Source organism: Aythya ferina, assembly GCF_964211825.1.
Source record: "Aythya ferina genome assembly, chromosome: 22".
Taxonomy (NCBI): Eukaryota; Metazoa; Chordata; class Aves; order Anseriformes; family Anatidae; genus Aythya; species Aythya ferina.
In genome coordinates this window covers 3,630,500-3,650,291 of record NC_140320.1, presented here as the reverse complement: position 1 = coordinate 3,650,291, position 19,792 = coordinate 3,630,500, and the positions used below count along the sequence as shown (strand labels likewise).

The 19,792-nt window shown below is 42.0% G+C and overlaps 3 protein-coding genes and 1 long non-coding RNA gene across 5 annotated transcripts in view; 3 read left to right on the top strand and 1 right to left on the bottom strand.

The window, feature by feature from the left end:
- The window catches only part of LOC311422437 (uncharacterized protein), a 128,365-nt gene that overhangs the window by 80,056 nt on the left and 28,517 nt on the right, over positions 1–19,792 (bottom strand). Inside the window, exon 6 of the mRNA XM_084495507.1 lies at positions 251–309. The gene's annotated coding sequence lies outside the window, so the exon portion shown is untranslated. The remainder of the gene's footprint in view (positions 1–250; positions 310–19,792) is intronic.
- Positions 1,651–5,158, top strand: LOC311422683 (uncharacterized protein). Of its 2 annotated transcripts, none has more exons than XM_084495979.1 (2): positions 1,651–1,785; positions 3,059–5,158. In XM_084495979.1, the coding sequence occupies exon 2, from the start codon at positions 3,077–3,079 to the stop codon at positions 4,406–4,408; it is 1,332 nt and encodes a 443-aa protein (XP_084352105.1). In that variant the 5' UTR covers positions 1,651–1,785; positions 3,059–3,076; the 3' UTR covers positions 4,409–5,158. The 2 variants fall into 2 exon arrangements, with proteins under 2 accessions (XP_084352105.1, XP_084352104.1); XM_084495978.1 differs by lacking the exon at positions 1,651–1,785 and adding an exon at positions 1,915–1,936.
- On the top strand, positions 8,420–11,013 carry LOC311422531 (uncharacterized protein). Its single transcript, XM_084495688.1, has 2 exons — positions 8,420–8,484; positions 9,266–11,013. Exon 2 carries the CDS (start codon positions 9,387–9,389, stop codon positions 10,530–10,532), a length of 1,146 nt encoding a protein of 381 aa, XP_084351814.1. The 5' UTR covers positions 8,420–8,484; positions 9,266–9,386; the 3' UTR covers positions 10,533–11,013.
- LOC311422439 lies at positions 15,227–19,667 on the top strand. The gene is made up of 2 exons (XR_014685360.1): positions 15,227–15,272; positions 18,250–19,667. It is a non-coding gene; the product is annotated as an uncharacterized lncRNA (long non-coding RNA).

Below are 19,792 nucleotides of genomic sequence, written 5' to 3'. Positions count from 1 at the left end.
GGGTTCCCTTAGAGACAGTAAAAACTAAAATAATTAGAAATTGTCAAACTTCTGAAAAATCTTAGCTTCTTTCTCTACTTAATTAATATGCACCAGTTCTCTTGAGGTTGACGATGAGCCATAAATAGAAAGCCACCTTTTATTTCCATTATTTTAGTTGCTATTCGGTGTTTGCGGGATGTGTAGCATAAATACATCAACATACTGACTTCACTTAAATTATCAAAGCAGTAACAGTAATATTCCATGCCTGGGGCTGACTGTGACCCGAGTAATGCCTGCTCCTTCAGAAATGACATCTGTGTCTCCCTATGGAGGTAGAAAAAAATATGTTATGAGAGGAGGCAGAATTTCTGCCCGTGCTAAGGAAATCTATAATAGTTTGAATGACAGTCGGGTAAACCCAGAAAAGAGAGGCTGTTCTGAGAAACAAGGGGGAAGAAGAAAAAAGCAACTCTGTACTTTTCAGAGACCGATCAGGTTCACTCTTGGGGTGTTTATATTATTCACCACACAAATGAACTAAAAAAACATGGAAGTATGTTAGGAAGAGTAATACGCAAGCCTCAGGAGTGCCCTCTGCCCACTTACTGAAGATATGCTATTCAGCTAGGTTCTCCAAGGATGTGACTAATACTAAAGACGCAGATTTGATCTTTTTGTGGTTTTCTTTTTTGGTTTTGCTTCCAGGTTTTTGTTTTGTCTTAGGGAAGCTTCCAAGCTGACTTTGAAAATGCAGTTATAATGCATGGAGCTGTGACGGGAGGTTCAGACTGGATATCAGGAAAAGGTTCTTCACCAAGAGCATGGCTGGGTACTGAAATGGGCTCCCCAAGGGCAGTGGTCATGGCATCGAGCTGCTGGGGTTCAAGAAGCATTTAGACAATGCTCTCAGACACATGGCCTGATTCTTGTGTGGTTGTGCACAGACTAAGAAGTTGGACTCAATGATCCTTTTGGGTCCCTTCTAACTCAGTATATTCTATGATTTTATGATTCTAACACCCCTAATTTCAAGCTTTCTGAGCACTGAGGTGAAGAGAAGCCCTCAAATGTCTTACATGTGTCTGCACTCACAACCAGTGGAGTCACAAAACACACAGACCTCTTTAGGAAAACTACCAGGAAAAAAAATATATATATATTCCTCCCACATCACGTGCTGGGTCTTGAGTATAATGAGGACTCCCACCACTCTTGTGTCTGTTTCTGTTATTCAAAAGAGCTGGCCCTTCCATTTTGTACAGACATCACCTTTATACTGATACTTCTGAGCCTACTACCAATGCAAGTGAGAAGACCAGCCTAAAGGATGCCCAACCCCATTTCCCCTGCAGCAAAGCCAGCAAGCCTGCTAACTCACCCTCTCCAAAGAAGGCAGGGCAGATGGAGCTGAGGCAAAGCCCAAGCTGCCTGACAGTCTGCTCTTGGAAAACCACTCAAGTCTGCCTCTTCCTCTCCTGCTTTACGACAGAGTGTTGTTACAGCACACTGCCAGTGATCGCTCATTTGCAATAAACAGAAGCTGCATTTTATTTTTACTTTACCCTCTGATAAAAACCACAGAATTGCCAATAAAACACCTTCAGCTGTAAAATAAAGGAGGTAGCCGTAACAGCTGTTCCCAGAAGGGAATGAGAATGGAAAGGAACTAAATATTCAGGGAATCGCTGCCCAAGGAGCAGGGGGAAGTGGTTTTGTGGGGCCCCTCAGTACTATATAAGTTGAGCTTGAGGTCTAAAGGACAACTGGGAGGTTTCTGTTGCTTTTATTTGTTATAGGCTGGTAAGTTTTTCCAACTCTATAGATTTACAGAAGCTAATTATGGTGTCTGCTGTTGGAAGAAGTGTACTGGGGAAACAAGGAAATTGGAAGAGACTGAGATCACCCTGTGTGGCTTGTAGATAACTACGGGTCCTAAAATTGTTGTATGCAGGTCGTTTGTTTGTTTGTTTATTTTCAAAGGCTTAAAGCATTATTGAAAGCTAAGGCTCCTAATATATTCACTACTTTAATTTCTAATTAGAGTTTATACTTCTGCATTGAAAAGACTATCTGGTCTGATTTTTTTTCTTTATTTTTAAACAAGTATAAATACAGAAACCTAGAAGAAACCATGTGACTATTGGGAATATTAGATTTTTAAGAAAAACGTGGCTGGCTTCAGTGGGAAGCCAAAAAATATGCTTGTGTTTCAGAAGCCTTTTAGTGCTTGAGGGTACTTTGCTCAACTTAATGTTCTGCAGTTTCTTATTTTTCTAATGTATCTTGTAAATATGATACCGTGCTTCTGGTGGAAAGGGTGGATGCCTGCTTAAAGAAGCTGCAAAACATAGTGCTCTGAAATACATTGGTCTTGGTGCTAGATGCTAATGGCTTACAGCGTGGCTGTGCTGTCTTGGTTAGCCCCCAGTCTGACACTTCCTCTGCAATGGCCATGGAAAGAAAACAAGCCCATGTGGCTTCAACCTGGAAAAAAAAAAAAATCCTTTGGCGAGATTAACTACGCAAAGTTAGTCTTTCAAACTCAACAAAGACTATTTCCTTGGTTAGTTATCTTCCCTTTACTGGTACTCTAGCTGAAAGTCCAAGCTCAGTTTCCTTCTTCAAGCTGAAAGAGTTCCTGCTGCAAACAAACTGCATCTGAACTGTGTTACTCAGTGGGATTAACACCAGGTGTTACTTAGTGTTGACTGCCACCTTGCAATTAATAAATGTGCCTGGCTGGCTGATGGGAATCCTTGATTAAGAGCAGAGAGATGATGCACTTGAGCTGCATTAGTACTGCAGATTTCTTACCAATAAGTTCATTATGATTGTTCAGTGGTACACTTGTCACTTCTCTTGTAATGATACTTACCCGAAGTGTGCTAGGAAGATGTCCTCTGGTGTACAGAAACTGTTCAGCTTCTGGTGTAAAGGGAGGTCTGCCCTGTCATGTGGGGCCTTACAGTCTCTCTGCTGCATGTGTACAAGTGCAGGAGCTAAGCCAACAAGCCTTTGGTGTACAAAGCACTGTTGTGAAACAGTTAAGATAAATAGTCCTTGTTTCTTGCAGGTTCTGTCAAGTGACAACATGGGGAGCAATTTCAGCATGCAGATCTGCTGTGGGACTTGTGGGAGATGTAAGAAGGAAGAGGAAGTAAACGAAGAGACCAGTGAGACCAAGCCGATTTTGCAGACCTCAAGGGACCCATCAGTATGTATCGAGAAGCAGCCTTCCACACCAGCCCTGAAAGCCGCTGAACAAGGCCCTGAAGAGGTGCAGTCACCATGCTGGGACCAACAGCTGTCTGCTGATGCTGTGGAGCAGAGAACAGAGACCTGTACTCCTGCAGATCCCACAGGAGCGACTGAGGAATGTGAGGCAGCCTGGGGCTCTGTGGATTTCTTGGTGGCATCTGTGGATAGGAAGACCGAAGGGGAGGTTGCAGTCTTAACCCAATTACAGAGCCAGCAAGAAAGAGAGAAACCATGCAACACAGAAGAGAAAATAAAACCTGTTTCCCATGCTTCTGAGGCCCAGCTGGTTATGCATGCACCTCAGGATGTGAAGCTTGTTGAGTTTATAGGACAGCCTGATGAACAGGCTGGGGCTGGCAGTGAGGATGGCTCATATGCTGGAGGAACTCTGCAGGAAACAAACATTTTCAACCTCATGGAAATCACAGGGGAAACGGCAGCTGGCCAAGACTGCGAGATCAAGTCTCCCACAGAGACTACTGAGAGTCCTGTAGGAAGGAACTTGCCACTGGATGCTGTGCAGGAGATGGCAAAGGAGGCTGAGCCCTGCCCTCCTGCTGAGCACACGGAGGAGATGGACAAGACTAGTCTTGCTGAAGGAAGCCCTCAATCCACTGAGAGTGACAAGATCATGTGTCCTGTAGAGACAGAACCTCTACTGAGTGTCCAGGTTACACAGGAGCCCAAGAAGACAGAAGATCCTCCAGAAGACATAGTAAGTGGTATGGCTGAGATGCACTCTACTTCTGCGATGCTTTGGGAGGCTCTGTATCCAAGAGGGGAATATCCAGAGTCAGCGAACCAGCTGCTTGACCTCTTGCAGGAAGACACCCAGTCAGTTGTGCTAACTGCACAGGAGATGCAGAGCCTGAGTTCTGCAGAGTCTGATGAACTGAGTGAAGTCCTCTGCCAGTCAAGTGACAAAGATCAAATATGTGATCTGGTGGAAAGTGAGAAGATCAGGGAATGGGATCCAGAAACTCTAGCAGGTGAGGCAGAGCCACAGGAGATGATCATACAACCAACAACTCAGCTTCCAGAGGAACCACTGGCTTGCACTCAGATGCCTGTAAAGGAAGAAGCTGAGTTTCTGAATGTGGCACCCCTGCATTCTGAAGTGTTTGGGAGTGGAGGAGAGATTGAGGCTGAAGATGCTGAAGCTTGAGACCTGGGGATTAAATGAATTGGTATCCAATGGCAAAAATGATGTACCTGGCTTTAAGAACTTCAGCCAAAAGAAGAAATTAACTCAAGCTGTTGAACCTGGGTTTTTGTGCTTTGTGTCCTGGACTTCAGAGTGATTTTTCTGAACAGATTATATATGCAATAGACCTTTCCAGATATTCTCCTGAATTATAGTTCTGTCATAGTTCTGTTCCTTTCTTTTTCCAGTAGTTGATTCTTCAGTTGATTCTGCTCTCACACCTTACTGGGAGAAGTAATTCATTTAAACTGTGGTTTCACTGAAGTAATGCCAGGCACTGTGTTTCCCCCAGTGAGGTATCGTGATATGAGGTTTCACCTCAGTCTTATGAAGAGTCAGCAACAGAACAGACAAATTCTTTTCTAATCTAGCCCAGTCAAGTGTTTCCTGTGAGGCTCACAGCCACTTCCCTTGCTACCTCTAAATAATCAAGTCTTTGTAAGGGAAGTATCCAAGGAAGTAGCTCACAATTGATTGTCACTGCCATATTGTCAATATTGAACAAATATTTTCACAAGAAGTCAATGAAATGCTATTTCTGGTTTGTTTGTACTTCTTGTGGTAATGGAAATGTTCATGTGACATTCTTTATGCAGAAAAATGTAGTCTTGATCAGAATGCATAAGTCAGTGTATTGTAACTTAAATATACTGACTTTTAATGTTCATAACTGTATTGTATCAATAAAATGTTTTAAGATCATGGTGAAAACATGCTGAATGTGTCTTAATTGTTGAGGTGAAGAATATGACTGACTACTCTGCATTCTTCTCTATATGCTTTGAGGGATAAATGGTAATGCTCTTAAAAAGTTCTAACAAACTCAGTGACCATATGGAGTAAAATGCCCAGCTGCCTATGTGAGAGGGGGGTATGAAGGCATGCTGAAATCTCTAGATTTTATAACATGCATCAGAACTTAGAAATGATGCTGAGAAAAATAATCTCAAAGGCAAATTCATGTCAAAACAAACTTCATCTGTTTTGCCTGCATGTAGCTGAAAGCTGAGGAGTTCAGAGCTAACCGTTTCAAGTTACAGTGGATGTTGGGGATAACTCAGTACTCTGAGGGAACTATTTTGGGAGAGGAAAAGGCTTTCTTAAACACTTTGACCTCCTTTCTTCCAACTGCACTTAGGCTGACAATGCATCCCATGTTTCAGACTTGCCAGCTTCTCTCACCTGTGAGTCCATATGCTGCAAAGAAATAGATACCGGTAATATTTTCCTGGTACTTACAAGGCTGGCCCAAGCTGGTAAACCACTCTCACAGCTTAGTTGTACAGTTCCTATCCTGATGCTGTACAATGGGCTTCTTGGACCTAAAAGTAGGAAGCCATTAAATAAACACTTCTGCAAAGCATACTGAAAGCTCAACTTCTTTAAGTTACTTGTCTTACTTGATTTGTTCTGCCAGAAGTCATGCAGTCTTCCCTGCTAAAGCTTGTTTCTAAGGGCTGCTTAGCAGGGAGCTGGGTGCCTTAACTGCTATTTTTTCCCCCAAACTCATCTTGGTAACATAAAGCTTCACTTCAGGCAGGAGAGAGGCTTAAGTAATCCCAAGAGAAATTAAACTCAATCATGTTTATGCCTGCCTATGGCTTGATAAGTTAATTCTGTTAAGCAGGGTTATAATAAGTAACTGTGCTACAGGAAATGTATCCTAACCATTTGAAGGTTTCAGCATGCGGTTCCTTAGCCTGGAAACAAGGGAAAGGCAGAAATTTTACAAACTTATGAGCCATCTGCAAAAGCTAAGCATTGGTATCCAAACTGTGCTGTGCAGCTCGGTGTCTGAAAGCCCTTCTCACTCTCTGAAGAGAAAAATTTTCAAACATAGCCTGTCATTGTCTTGTAATGTCAGCTGAATGACGAATGAGAGATGCCCCTGGGCAGACCGTCCGATGTATCTAGATGCCATAGTTAATGTACTGAGAGGCCCTGCCATGAGCATAGGAAGGAAGAGACAGCTCTAGTAAGAGGGAGCAGCTTGAGCTCTCTGCAATCAAAAACCCCACCACAAAACCCAGTGCTCTGAACTGACTGCAGCACTCTTTGCAAGTGATGATGCCATCTAAAAGGCTTTGTAACAGTCCTGTTCTACAGCGTTCAATCACGCAACCCAATTCTGAGCTGCTATCTGAGCCAAGCTCTTCCTTAGGTCTATGCTTTTTTTATAGTTGTCAGAGAATCAGATGTATGCTTTTGTAGAACCACCCTTTTAAATGCATCAAAGTAGCAGAGAGCAGAAAAGGCTTTGGAGACAAATACTAAATCTAGCCAAGAGAGATGTGATTGTTCTGACAGAACTTCTTTCCTTCTCCCATGTGTCACATTGCCATCTTCCACAGTGTCTTGCGTTCATCAGATTTCCTAGATTATTTCAATTGGTTGTAAGTTGGACTTTGTTTTTGGAATGTCTCTGTTTTCCACAACAATACAATTGTAAGGAAAAAAAATTATACTTTGAATCTCAGAAGGATTCCCACCACCCAGTAACAAGCTGATAACTAAGCATCCTCCCATTGTACACAGCACTGACAACAACATCTATCCACAACAGCTGGAGCCAGGAGCCATTTTTCTTCTCACTTAACATCAACAAATTAACTCAAAAGTTCTTATAGCATTTTCAAACCAAGGGGGAGCTGTGGACGCATCATTTCCTTGCAATCACCTTGTTTTGCAAAGCATCTATGTGTGTTGCATAGACTTGCAGCCCTGGAGTGACCCCAGTTTTACAGGCACCAACCTGTGTCAGTCTGTAGAGACACAGATATTTTTATCTGTGTATCTCACAAATGGAAATCGTGGATTAAGTTCACGTATTAATGGGCAGAAGGTTCCAGTAGTCAAAGAAACCCTAAACTGCCTATGTATTTCAGTTCTATGGAAGCCCAATAGAAAATATGTAAATGGCTTTTGGAAAGCTGTTGTTAAAGAAAAACAGATGTTACGTGAAATTCTTACAGCCAATGCAAATGTGATCGGGGAAGCCACTGAGACGTGGAGGCCTGCTTTATACTGCGCAAAGCATAGTATAAATAGTTGGACCGCATTTAAAAGGCAAGACATGGACATTGTCCTGTTACGGTCTCAGAACAGGCTGCATGCACAGAATTACATCAACAAAAGCTCTTTCTGCATTTCTGAATCCAGGGAATCAGAGTAGCTAGGCAAAGTATAGGATGCTGAACCAGATCTGCCATCAAAAGATGTAGGTTCATTTAACAATAAATAAAATATTCTGGAATCCAGTTATTTTGGTCTTTTTGATCCTGCTCAGGTGCACTGCTGTTGGCAGTGTATATTTAGAATCTGTCTTTATGCTCACGTCTCTGGGATTAGTTTGCTTTTACTGGATATTTGCTTCTGCATTTCGCCCAGGTGACCTATTTAGCATTGCAGCTCCCAGTCAGTAAACACAACTGGAGTGATACGGTAATGTTAACGCCAACAGAGGGTTATCAGCTGTGGCTGGAAACATTAAAATAAACTGTAGCCACCATGAAATAGCTAATTGCACGACTCAATCAGTTGAAGACAGCAGAAAAGTGGTAAGGGGGATAATTTTTCACCCCTAAGTGCCCAGTATAAAATAATACCAGAGACCAGGGGTTCACTAATATCATTTGTAAATTGAAGCACTGACTGCCTTTAGCATGCCTGTTACTCTGGTACTACACATTGCATGTGATAAGCAGTGGTCACTGTTCATTGTTCATGACTGCACTGTTTTCATCTTCAGTTTTTGTTTTAATAGTCAATGCCAATTACCAAATAACAACAATCATCCAAATAATGAATCCGCTGCCTTTAGGAAGGACAGCCATATGCTGCTTCCAATGGCTATGAAATGGCTGGGAAAAACAGTAAGAAAAAAAAAAAATTAAGGGGTCAAGAACCTGCTGGAACTAACATTGAGAGCCAAAGGGGGAAGAGATTGAGTGTGACCACCTCCTCCTATTTAAGGCCAGACTGATGGCCTTGTGTTGTAGGTGATGGGTGTTTAGTGGGAAGGTTGTGGAGTTGTGTTGGTAAGAATGGGGATTTTATGATGTGCTTTTTGTGCTATCTGTGAGTCTATCACCTAGTGTTTTTTTTTTTTTTTTTTTTTTAAATGTGTTTTTCTTTGCTTTTATGCAAGTTCTTACAGTGTGGGGGTCTCTGAGTACAAGTAGGTATTTTTGGTTTTAACTTGTGTGATGGCAGGCCTTGCTACTCCACTTTCTAGGTTTACTCTTGTGCTGGAGGTTTTCTTTTACTTCTTGGTTTGCTTTGTGCTTCTTGCAGGTGGTTAATCTTCTTTTAATGGCCTTATTAAGGAGTAAGCCATGCTGTGTCTTGTGGGCTTCAAATTCACGTGTAGCTTTTCTTGTTTGTTTGCCTCACCTGTATCCTCCTTGACTGGTCTGACTCCAGTCTAACAAACTCAGCAGCTCTGCTATACAAGTCTGTAGTATAACAATGTTATTGACACTGCAGCCATCCTGCTGAAAGGTAACAGCAGTGCCTGCATGGCTGCTTGGCTCCTGGAAGCTTAGATGGAACTGCAATTGTCTTTTCAGTGGTTTTTTTTTTTTGTTTTTTTTTTTTAGTGGCCTGGTTTGATTACTAGGAAGTAATCAAACCTTCCTCCTCAGACTGTTATTTCTTTAAGGATCATCTGTGTCTTGTTCCTCCCACTCATGTGCAACTCCACCTGTATTTAGCTTGCTCCTGTAGCCTCTGACAATGCTCTCCAGCTAATATTATGTGCTAACGTGGCAACTAATGTCTGCGAATGGATGTGAGCTAATAGGTGTCCATGTCTTTCAGGTGTGAAGCTGCTGCTTTGGGACAGTTTCCTGCTCATCTTCAGGCAGTGTGCAGCTTGTAGCTGGGTGGCATCACCTCCAGAAGGCAGCTGTTAATTGGGTTGCTCCTGTCAGCTGTGGCAATGGGCGGTATCTTTGGCAAGAACAAGAGGCTCTGTGTGTTTCCCAGGAAAGTTGTTTTTCGTAAGGCCAAAGGAAAGAAGACATCAGAAACTGCACATATGTCCCACGATGCTTCAACATGGACTGGAGAGAACCATTTTCATTTGGCACGTATAAGAAAGACCCCAGAAAGCCCTGAACCTTCTCTTTCAGAATCAGATATTCCTGAAGGTGAATCTGCTGCCCAAACTCAAAGGGACACAGGAGATCCAGCTGCATCTCTGCATGCACAGCACACTGAGGGCCCACTCTCTGTCTCTGCTAGAGATGCACAAGATGGTGAGGTGCCACAGGACCTTGAAGCCAAACCTAGCACAGAGGCGACACAACATCAGGAGCCTGCTGAAAAGACAAAACAAGAAGCCCAGTCTGCCAGGAGAAGTCTACAAGAGGTCAGTGAAGCTCAAGCTGTGGAGCAGCCTACTGGTGGCCGTAAACCCAGTGAGCAACTCAGCTGTGAGGATCATAAAGCAAGATCTCCTACACAGACTACAGTAAAGGCTGATGTCCACGTGTGTGCAGAAGTCCAAGATGGACCCAGTGAAGATCAGCCTGCCCTAGTGGAGTCTGAGCAGCCGCATCATGCAGTAGAAGATGCCACAGTTACTTGTGTTTCAGAGGAAACTTCTGAGGAACAGATGCATGAGGAGGTGCCTGTGGAGAGGGCAGTAGAGTCCCCAGCTGTGCTGTGTAATGTGGGGGAGACAGAGATGCCTCTGAAGACCACAGAGACAACAGGGGTCATCACAAATATGCAGAGATCTGCAGAAAAGCAGACAGTGGAAGAAAAAGCATGCTGTGCTGCTAAAGCCCCACCTGATCTCCAGCTGGAACAAGATGCAGAGGTTGTTATTACTGAGTATGTGGAAGAAAATGCTTCTGAGTCAGAGCAAGCTGGAGAAATGGCTGAGGTTGGTGATGACGGGCAAACATCAAAAGAGATCCCATGCTGTCTGGCAGAAACTCCAACTGCTCTGCAGGATAAGGAGATGATTAAAGCTAGCAATGGGGGAGAACCAGCCTGCTGCAGAGACCTGCTGAAAGAGCACCTGAAATGTGATGCAGCAACCACTGAGCAGACCCAGGGTTTCTCTGCTGCGGAGTGATGAGCCTGCTGCCTTGATCCTGCAAGGAACCAAGATGGGCAAGTACCTGATGGGTGCTTGTATCCTAAAGGACTTGGGCAGGGTTGGCCATAAAGCCTGCTTTGAAAAGTGGTAGTACAGTTCAAGCTGGTATGCTGCCTTCTGCAGGTGGCACCAATTCCCTTCCTTCCCTAGTTGGGGGGTGATATGAGGTGATGGGATATGAGCAAGTGTACCTCAGAACAAGTATGTTTATGTAGATAACTTCCCTTTTTCTTCCACAATTCATGTACACCCAAGCCAGGGCTAGCACTTGATAACTTTCTCACCCTGTGTGACTGCACAGGGTTAAGTCTTCTCTGACAAACAAGCCAGCTCTATTAATTATACTTGTCTGTATACCCTACTCTGACTGTCACTGTTTGAAACTATGCTGAAATGCTATGTGGATTGTGAAGTCTGCTGCAACTGGAATCAATAAAGGGGCATATTTTAACACTGATTGGTATCAATTGCTGTGTTATTAATGGCCAGCTGCTCCAGGGCTTGTGCTAGTTGAATGGAGGTGAATAAACTAGGAGAAGAGGCCTGTGGAAGCAGTCATCTCCAGAGCATAACCACCAGGAGACATTCCTGATGGTCATTTTGCTGCAAGTAATAAATACATCAGGCTACCGCAGACACTCTGCTTGTCTCTAATTATACAGCTCCTAAAGGAGAGGCTTCTTGTCAAACCTGGTTAGTTGGGCAACTGAACCTGAACTTCAAAAATGATGTAGTGCTAAAGGGAACTAGTAAAAAAAAAAAAAAGTCTAATTTATTTCCCTTGGTTTCAACCCCCCAAAAAGGGGTTTGCATCAAATTATTCTGCTAGAGCTCAAGGGGAATTATAAGTGAACTTGTACTAGACAGAGAGCTGGAGCACTACAATGTAAAGGAGAGTAAGATTAATCTTCCCTAAAGAAACCATTTCCAGCTATTGTGTTCTTGTGTACTTCCTATAATAGCAGCCTTCACAGGAGGGAAAAAAAAAAAAGATAAAGGCGAGTGAGGATATGAGGATTTTGATAGCGATGCATCTATTTAAAGGATGATTGGTTTTACTATCTTTATTAGCTTAATCACATCAGGAAGATAGCGTATCCTTAAACATTTCCTTAAAGCAAGGGACCAGCCTGGTGCCTCATGAGCCTATCAGTTTAAGCCTTCCTTAACAAATTTTCCCTGTTGACCAAATCTGGATGGAGATGCTGTTTATGGCAATGTCTCTTTACTCTCACTTAACACAGAGCACGTTCACCCCCCTCGGCTGTTTATATAAAATCCTGAAAGTATCTCCATCAGTTGATTATGTTGACAAGCTGCCCTGGGTTGGTTGCTTCTAAAAAGACTGCTGCTGATGTTAGTTTGGAAGAATCCGTGCCCTCCTTACTTGCAATTTAGATTTACCAGCCAGTGGATGGGTAGGCAGGCTCCTCCTTACCAACACCAGGAGAGCGAGGAGGCCTGAGGAAATCACTGAAGAAAAAAAAAAAAAAGCCAGCAAACAGCAACAGAAGCTTCTGTGCACTGTTCTGCCAGTATCTTAGTTACTCAGAACAGCCACTATAATTAATTGCCAAGTATTTTCAAAGGTTAGTATTTATCATCTGCTGTTTTGCGGTTGCTGAGAAAACCGAGGGGATGTTTGACAATGTGGCACAAAGAAATGCAGAAAGCAGTGAAATACTCAAGAGAATTACAGCTTTAGTAGAGACAAAGGAGCACCTTTTTTTCTTACACCACACAAGTGCTAAACAGCAGAAAGGAAGAAATTATGAGGGACAGATTAAGGCATGAAGTAGATGGAAGCTTGCTTGCATGTATTCCAGGCAAAGGATTGTGGAAGCAATGGCAATGTAGGATTCAGATAGTGACTTTCCATCACTGGGCTTGGGCAAGCATTTCAGAGAACCTGGAGCCAAGATCTCTCTCTGGTTCTGGGAAAAAAAGAGATGTTTGCATTCTTGCATCGGAGAATCATTTATTTTCAAAATCACTTGTTTTTGTATTTTATGCTTGTGATTTAATTAATGCTTGCATCTCACTCAACAGGGAGCCATGTAAGAGTGATTCAGCAACTCTTATTCCCATTATGACTGTTGGTAGTATGTAGCTGAGACCGAAGGTATTGGTTTAATCTAGAGTCACAGTAGAATGTATAATTACATGACAGACTGAAACAAATGGGTGACAGGGATCAATTTTCACCCCAAATGCTACCATACAGAATAATACCGCAGGCTACAGTTTCACAAACATTGTTCCTAAATTCAAGCCTACATCCGACTGGCTGCTGTACAGCTGTTAATTTGTCAGTTTACACCATGGGCTGTTAAATGATCACCAGTATGCACGAACAATAGTGGCAGATGCTTCATTTCAGTTTTGCTTCAGTCTTAGTATTTAAATCAAATTGCAAAATGAGAGCAAATCTGGGAAAGGAACCTGCAATCTGAGCCATCATCATTCTGTTCCTGCTCTGAAAATGGAGTAGCCCTTTCCTCTTTTCTCAGAAAAAATCAGGCAGAAGGGAATAATCTTTCATGAAATGTATTACTGCACGAATTCTGGGAAACAGGTTTCGGCAACATCCTGTCTTCATTTACAACTACCTGAATGTTTGCAAAGTGTTGACCAATGGCTAGGTGTCCAACTTGAGAAATGGCTCCTAAGATATTCCTTGGTAAATGAGAATAGCGACAGCTCCTCCTTCCTTGAGTCTTCATCATACTCTTTTTGGTTTTTAAGATGTGCCCCCAAGTACTGGAAAGCTAAGCTTTACTCTCAAACACTAGCAATTGCATTGTCCTGGTTTAACCTACTCAAAATTTCACTCGGGGAGGATTTTGCTCCTGCAATTCTAATGGCTTTAGAGGTATGTCAGAATTCTAATGCCATGCCAGAAGAGACTCTACGTCATTTCTGATATCTGCATTGCCTCTAATGTCAAAACTAATGTTTCTGCCCTTTTCATCTTGTAAAGTATTTGGGTAAAATGCTGAATATTGATGTTGCTGGCCCCAGAATGAAAGGTACTTGTCTCCTGATGATTTCTTTGCAGATCTTTAACACTTCCTGGGCTCACTGTATTCAAACTCTGCTGAAAATAAAGACACAAGGCTAAACTTTCAAATGTGATTCTTGTGAGATGAATAGGACTTAAGTCATGAGAACACTTTAATGCTTTTAAAATCCTTTTCCTACCCTTAGAAAAAAAGGACAGACCACTCCATAAGAGCAGAACAATTATACCACCTAGTGCGGCACATCTCTAAGCCACCACGACTCTGCCTCATTGTCACTGATGAGTGACTGCAAGCTGTACCTTTTACTGCTGTTTGTCTCATCTTTTTAGGCAAGTTCAAACTGGAGAATTTATTAATAACGTAGCAGTGTGAGTAAAACTCAGCTCTGTTCCCAGGCTCTAGGCTGCCCTCTTAAGATGATAAGCAGCAAATTCTTTGACTAGTAAATTGACTATGAATCACTGCAAATAAGCATGAAAGTAGCATCACCGATTCCCATAACTGTCTTGTGGATAGTGTGGCGCACTGTAATGTAATTTTTGGCTTTCTGAAAATCCTAGCTCCTGATGTTAAGAATCTTTAACTTTCACAAATAAGGCTTTCTGTCATTCAGCAGGAAGATTTGAAGATACAACCTGGCCACACCTGAGAGAAGTAAAAAAAAAAACAGGCATTTTTAGGAGCCTAACATCTGCTATCTACTTATGCTGTAAGGAGCTCCCATATATATTTCTTTTCCTTTTGAAGCATCCATAAAATGTCAACAGCATCTTAATCACATGAAATCTGTTTCTCCTAAACTGTTTAAAGTACTTACACAACTTAGTGAAGTGTTCTGAAAACAGCTGGTCAAAACTCAAACAATTCCCTTAACCAAGGCTTCAGCTGTTGGTCAATATTATTTGTCAATACAAAACATTATTTTTTTTAACTTTAAAAGCGCATCCCTTCCTGGCCTTCGGCAACAAAATGTTTTCCTTGCTTCTTTGAGCACCTCTCCCTTGGTAAGATATAAGTCCAAATTTCAAGCCACAAAACCTGTAGGCGATTTGACAACAGGACAGGAAATTTTAACAAGTTCAGAAACAAAAGCCAGTCAAAACAACCTTCCTGAGAGAAAGCACTCTGCAGCCAGAGAAAACATGATCACAGAGTCTCAAGCAGCTCTGCCTCCTTTGCTGCAGACACACAATGCAAGCAGCCAGCAACACTTTGGAACGGATGAAAAGCAGCTGAGATCTGCTGTTCCTCCATGTGAGGAAGATGTATTGTGCCTAAGAACCACAGTATAACACCCAAGATACAAGCTTTTTTTTCCTAAAGCCTACTGTGTAGCTGTTGCTTGGTCTACGATACTGGTTATTATTGTCAATTTGCAGGTAGAAATACCCTATTACATTTCTCTTCAGTTTTGTATAAACATTTCAGGAAAAAAAGATGATGATATCCAAAATGCATAGAGGCTTATGAATTGAACCAGCAAAGAACATGATATGATGTTTCACAAACATGGAACGCAAACAATTCCTCACCTCTTCTTTTCAGGCAGCAGAGCTGGCATAAGGGAACAATAATTCAATCATTAGGTTCTGGAGGGAAGTAATTTGGAGTGGCTGCCCTGCCCTATTTAAGGCCCACCTGCTCTTACAAGTTGTGTGCTGATAGCTGTATGTGGGGGTGTTTTCATCTGAAGGTGAGTGAGGATGCTGGAAGACTCAAGTTTGGGTGGTGGTTTTGTGTGTTTTGTTTTTTTTTTTTTTTTAGGTTTTTATGTATTTCATTATTATATGTCTGCTCTAGTGAGGTAGAGTTCAACCTTTATGTATTGGCAGAACTGTAGTTATGCTCTCTTCTCAGAACAAAATCCTAGTAGTATGCATTAAGCTTTGTGTATGTTAAAATAAATTATCCCAATTTGTGTTAGATGAGTAGTAAAATCATAGAATGGCTCAGGTTGCAAGGAAGGGACTTTAAAGATCACCTAGCCTGCGGAAGCACAAAAAAATAAGAATTTATTTAAGAAATTAAGAAATACAGACAGGAGCTTTTGATGTGTGAGATGTTGGGGTGGGTTTCTTACTTTAGTGACTTAAGGTGGATTGTCACCAGCTTGTTGGCTTTCATTGTTTTTTTTTCCTCTTACTTTAGAGCTCTAGAATTTTGTCAAAGCTGTGGCATAAGGTGGTGATTATGGAGGCTCTGTCCTAGTCATAATTCTGTATGTTTTCTATCTAAGTGAAGCTACTGGCTATCAGGGTACCAGCAGGAAAATAATGCCTTAAACAATGCTTTTCTTCTCTGATTACTTGCCAAAAAATGGATTTCTATCTGTGCTTTTCAAATCAGTACAAGAGAGGGATAAATAACTGCTCTTATCCTCAGTGGCAGTCTCATCTTCTGCCCTGCTGGTATCTGAGAATATCCTCAAGTGCACCCGCGGGAGTCTAGGGACATTGTTTACCCTTAATTCACACATCATGGTGGATGCACATTAGTCAGAGCTGGAGCTCTGGACAGGGATCACCTTGAAATTCAGGGACATGCATGCCGTTTCTGATGGGTTCTCTAGTCTTCAGTGTTTCTCCTGTCACCTTGTTTCAGGAGGGCTTACCTCCTGCTTTTAGCAAAAGGGGTGGTTCTTATGGTACCATCCAAACCTCCACTAAACAGTTCCAATATTGGCAGCAAGAGTGTGGGGCTACTAGAAAAGTGAATGAACATTCGCAGCGTGAAATGGCCAAATTCGGATCAGGAAGGGGAAACAATTTTACTACATATAAAAAATGACTGGTGCATTTGTATTTACAATAATAAGTATATCTTTATGCCCTTCCATAAATAACACCTCTCTTGAGATAACAGCAGAAGAATCTGTCAATCCTCAGATTTTTGAAGAGCTGCTGTAGTGATGGCAACATATAACAAATGTAAACACATCATAGAATAAACTATTATTTTGCTTTCTTCTCCTAGCATTATGCTGCCCTTCCAAAATCACATGAAACATTTCCCTGCTATATTCATTTACACAAAATCATTGCTGTTGCCACAGCAATTGCCTACTCTGAACAGTCAACCTGACAAAACACTAATTTATTTGTAAGTTGACCTCTTTCTAGCCTTGGCATCAAATAGCATGTCTTTGTCTTCTGATATTGTTTTCTTCCACAATGAAAGTGACTGAGTTTGTCTTTCCTGCTTTTTCCTTCTTAGAGCTATGTAGTTTGAAGCTCATGCAGTCTTGTGAGTGCCTAATTGGCACGGAATCGCACATTTCTGCAGATTCTATCCATAAAAACAGTTCAAACGGTGCATCAAAACTGCTCTGGGTCCATTAGCATCAATTTAAAAATTGTAGTCCCTAAATTATAGATCTGTTTTTCTGTGGTTCCTGTTATTTTACATTGTGATGGCTAAACTTTGTGCCGAACCATCAGTAATCATATCAGGTTGCACAGTGGCTCTATTTTGCTTTAAATATTTAGCTATAAGAAGTGGCACTGGATTTGCAGTGGAACAGCAGTTTAGGAGAATTAATGATCTGGGACTTATGGGGAAAAGGCTTGGTGTCACCAACTACCCTACTTAAGAGCAAAACCTTATCAACCTGAGTAAGAAATAAAGGCTGAGAAGTTGTGATGCTGGAAATGGTTTAAATAATGCTTCATTTGCAGTTTCTCTGCCAGCAACAGCAATTTTATTGTTGCTGAATTATGAGTTTAAATTGTGTTTACTTCTTTCTAGCAACTATGGCTAATCTGCATAAGATAAAGTACAAGAAAACCTTTCAGAAAAGGGAAAGAGGGACCCACATACAACTCCATCTATTAATTCCCTTTGAAATCTTTCTCTGCAAAGTACTTAATCTATTTTCTAATGATCCTGTGGTTTTATAACAACACTCTCCAAACATAACTCGAGGTAAAATATTCTCTGCATTTGAAATGTACTGTCCTGATTCTGACTTGAGTTTGAAGTGATGACACTTCCGTGCTTTCTAGAAACTGAGTAAATGACTGATAAAATAATTACCAAAGGGTCTGAAATCCACCCATTTCTGATCTCTCAACAAAGAGGCATTCTGCTTTTCCTTCTTCCTCCCTTCCACATCCTACCAAGCCTATATAGGAGTACCCTGTCTGAATGTGAATTTATTCCCACAATTAACAAATGGGCTAGGAAATAAGAGGAGACCTAAATACTATTTACTTTGGTAATACAAACTAATAGCTGCAAAGTGCAGTATTGGCTGAGAGTCATGGTGAGTAACTGACTTCCTTCCTAAGTGCTCTTATTGATATCAAAAGACCAAAAAAGACTGTCCCTTGAACTAAGACAGAATAAAACAGTAAATCTTGCAACTTGTGTCCAGCCCCCTCTGAAATAAGATGTGAATCTGAGCTTCACTTTAGAGGGTCTTTCCTGGTCAAAATAAAAATGAGATGGTAACAGTGCTTAGGCACAGGAAAATCCGCAAATCATGTTGCTCTTGTTCCAGTTGTAGGTAAGAGAATTAACCTACAGTTTGAAGCAAAATCTCTCTTCTTGGAGGGAGGTTTCACATTGAGTTTTCAACTTTCTTATCACATGTTAGAAAAATCACCCAAGGTGATACTTGGGATACAAAGGGACAGGGTGTGGGTCCTAATGAATTTCTTACTGTATTGCAGGTGGGATAATTGGCTCTGGAGTGGTCTGTCAGCTTAGCACCAAGGAAGAAGTTGGGCTCTGTGTCTGCTTCTAGGCATTGCTTTGTTTATGCCCAAGTCTTTCAGTATTCCAAAGCCTAAAGGCTTGCTGAAGAAGGCTGCTAGCAGGATTATTGGTGTGCATCTCGATCATGGGAAACAAAATCAGTCACAAGAGGTATTGCTGTAGAAAGTTCAGGAGTTCTAAAAGGCAGGCAACTGAGCAAGGAAATGCAGAAGGTGATCTCCCTGTTGCCCAGAAGGCTCTGGGGGCTGTGCTGCAGAGCAGTCTTCCAAAGGAGAAATCACAAGATAATGCTACAAGGACACAGAATGAAGACATAGAAAATGAAATAGCCTCATCTCTAGAATACCTGCAGAAGTCTGTGGAACAGATAGCAGTGCAAACCACAGAGCTACAACACCTTGGTGAGATCCAGCCTTACAAAGAAGAGACTGAAACCAAGCCTGCTACACCGGTGAGTCCAGACACAGTGTGTGCTCCAGCTGAGGGAAGAGCTGCAATGCCTCAGCCAGCTTCAGGGGATGTGGGAGTAACAAAACCTGACGTGCATCTGCAGGCTGCTGTAGAGACAGGAGCTAGAGATGTGAAAGATGTGGTGACTGCCCAGGCACCAGCAGAAGGCAACTTGGTACGCAAGAGGCCACGTGGCAAGATGTGCAGGCCAAGCCCTCTCTGCAGGTGGCTGAAGAAACTCAAGTCCTCTGCTTAAAAAAAGCTAAGGTCAAGCCCAATGCAATAACCTGGCAAGGGAGAGGCTTCCTGGGGACTATGAAAGGACTATTAATTGCCCTGTGTGGTATCCTCAAAACAACAACAAAAAGACTAATAAGAAGGAAACTCTGACTCGCATTTGATAGGAGGAAAACCTTTTTTTGTCATCTTCAGCCTGGATGTCTGCTGCGTAGTTCTGGCTGTCTCACAAGCCCGGGTGTAGTACAGAGGGCTTCCAACCTGGATGGGGTAGAAGCAGAAAACTGAATGGCTGTGTTCCCTTAGAAAGCAACTTGTGAGATGTTTGGCTTGCCTTTCTTTCTTGCTCACTGGGGCATGTCTTTTAATAGCTTTCTTTCTGAACTTATCCAAAAGTGCAGTGTACAAATTTGTATCTTCTTAGTGCTTCCCACCACTATTTGCCTTCCTTTCCCCTGCTTTTAATAACTTGCTCTGCCTGACAGACCAAGCAAGTGCATTAGTACTATCAAACTAAATAAATACATTATAAAAACACTAGATGTTTACAAATGCATAATGTTAATAGTGGGTGTTGTGTGGGAGGGTTGGTAAACAAGGGGCTCTTGTTTTGCTACTCGAATTGATTGCTTTGTGTATATTTTTATGTTTGAAAGTCAATAAAAGCTAGTTTTATTGCCTCAAATGAAGCGTTGACTACAGCTGAATGGGGGATAAGGGAGGGAGGAGAAATGGGCTGCCACAACCTAGCCACAGCTGCAGAGAACGATACTGAGAACTAGGAGAGCTCCCTGCTGAGCAGGAGAGGCA

Coding starts and splice junctions, on each gene's coding strand:
- LOC311422531 (XM_084495688.1), top strand. CDS start 9,387: ATGGGCGGTATCTTTGGCAAGAACAAGAGGCTCTGTGTGTTTCCCAGG.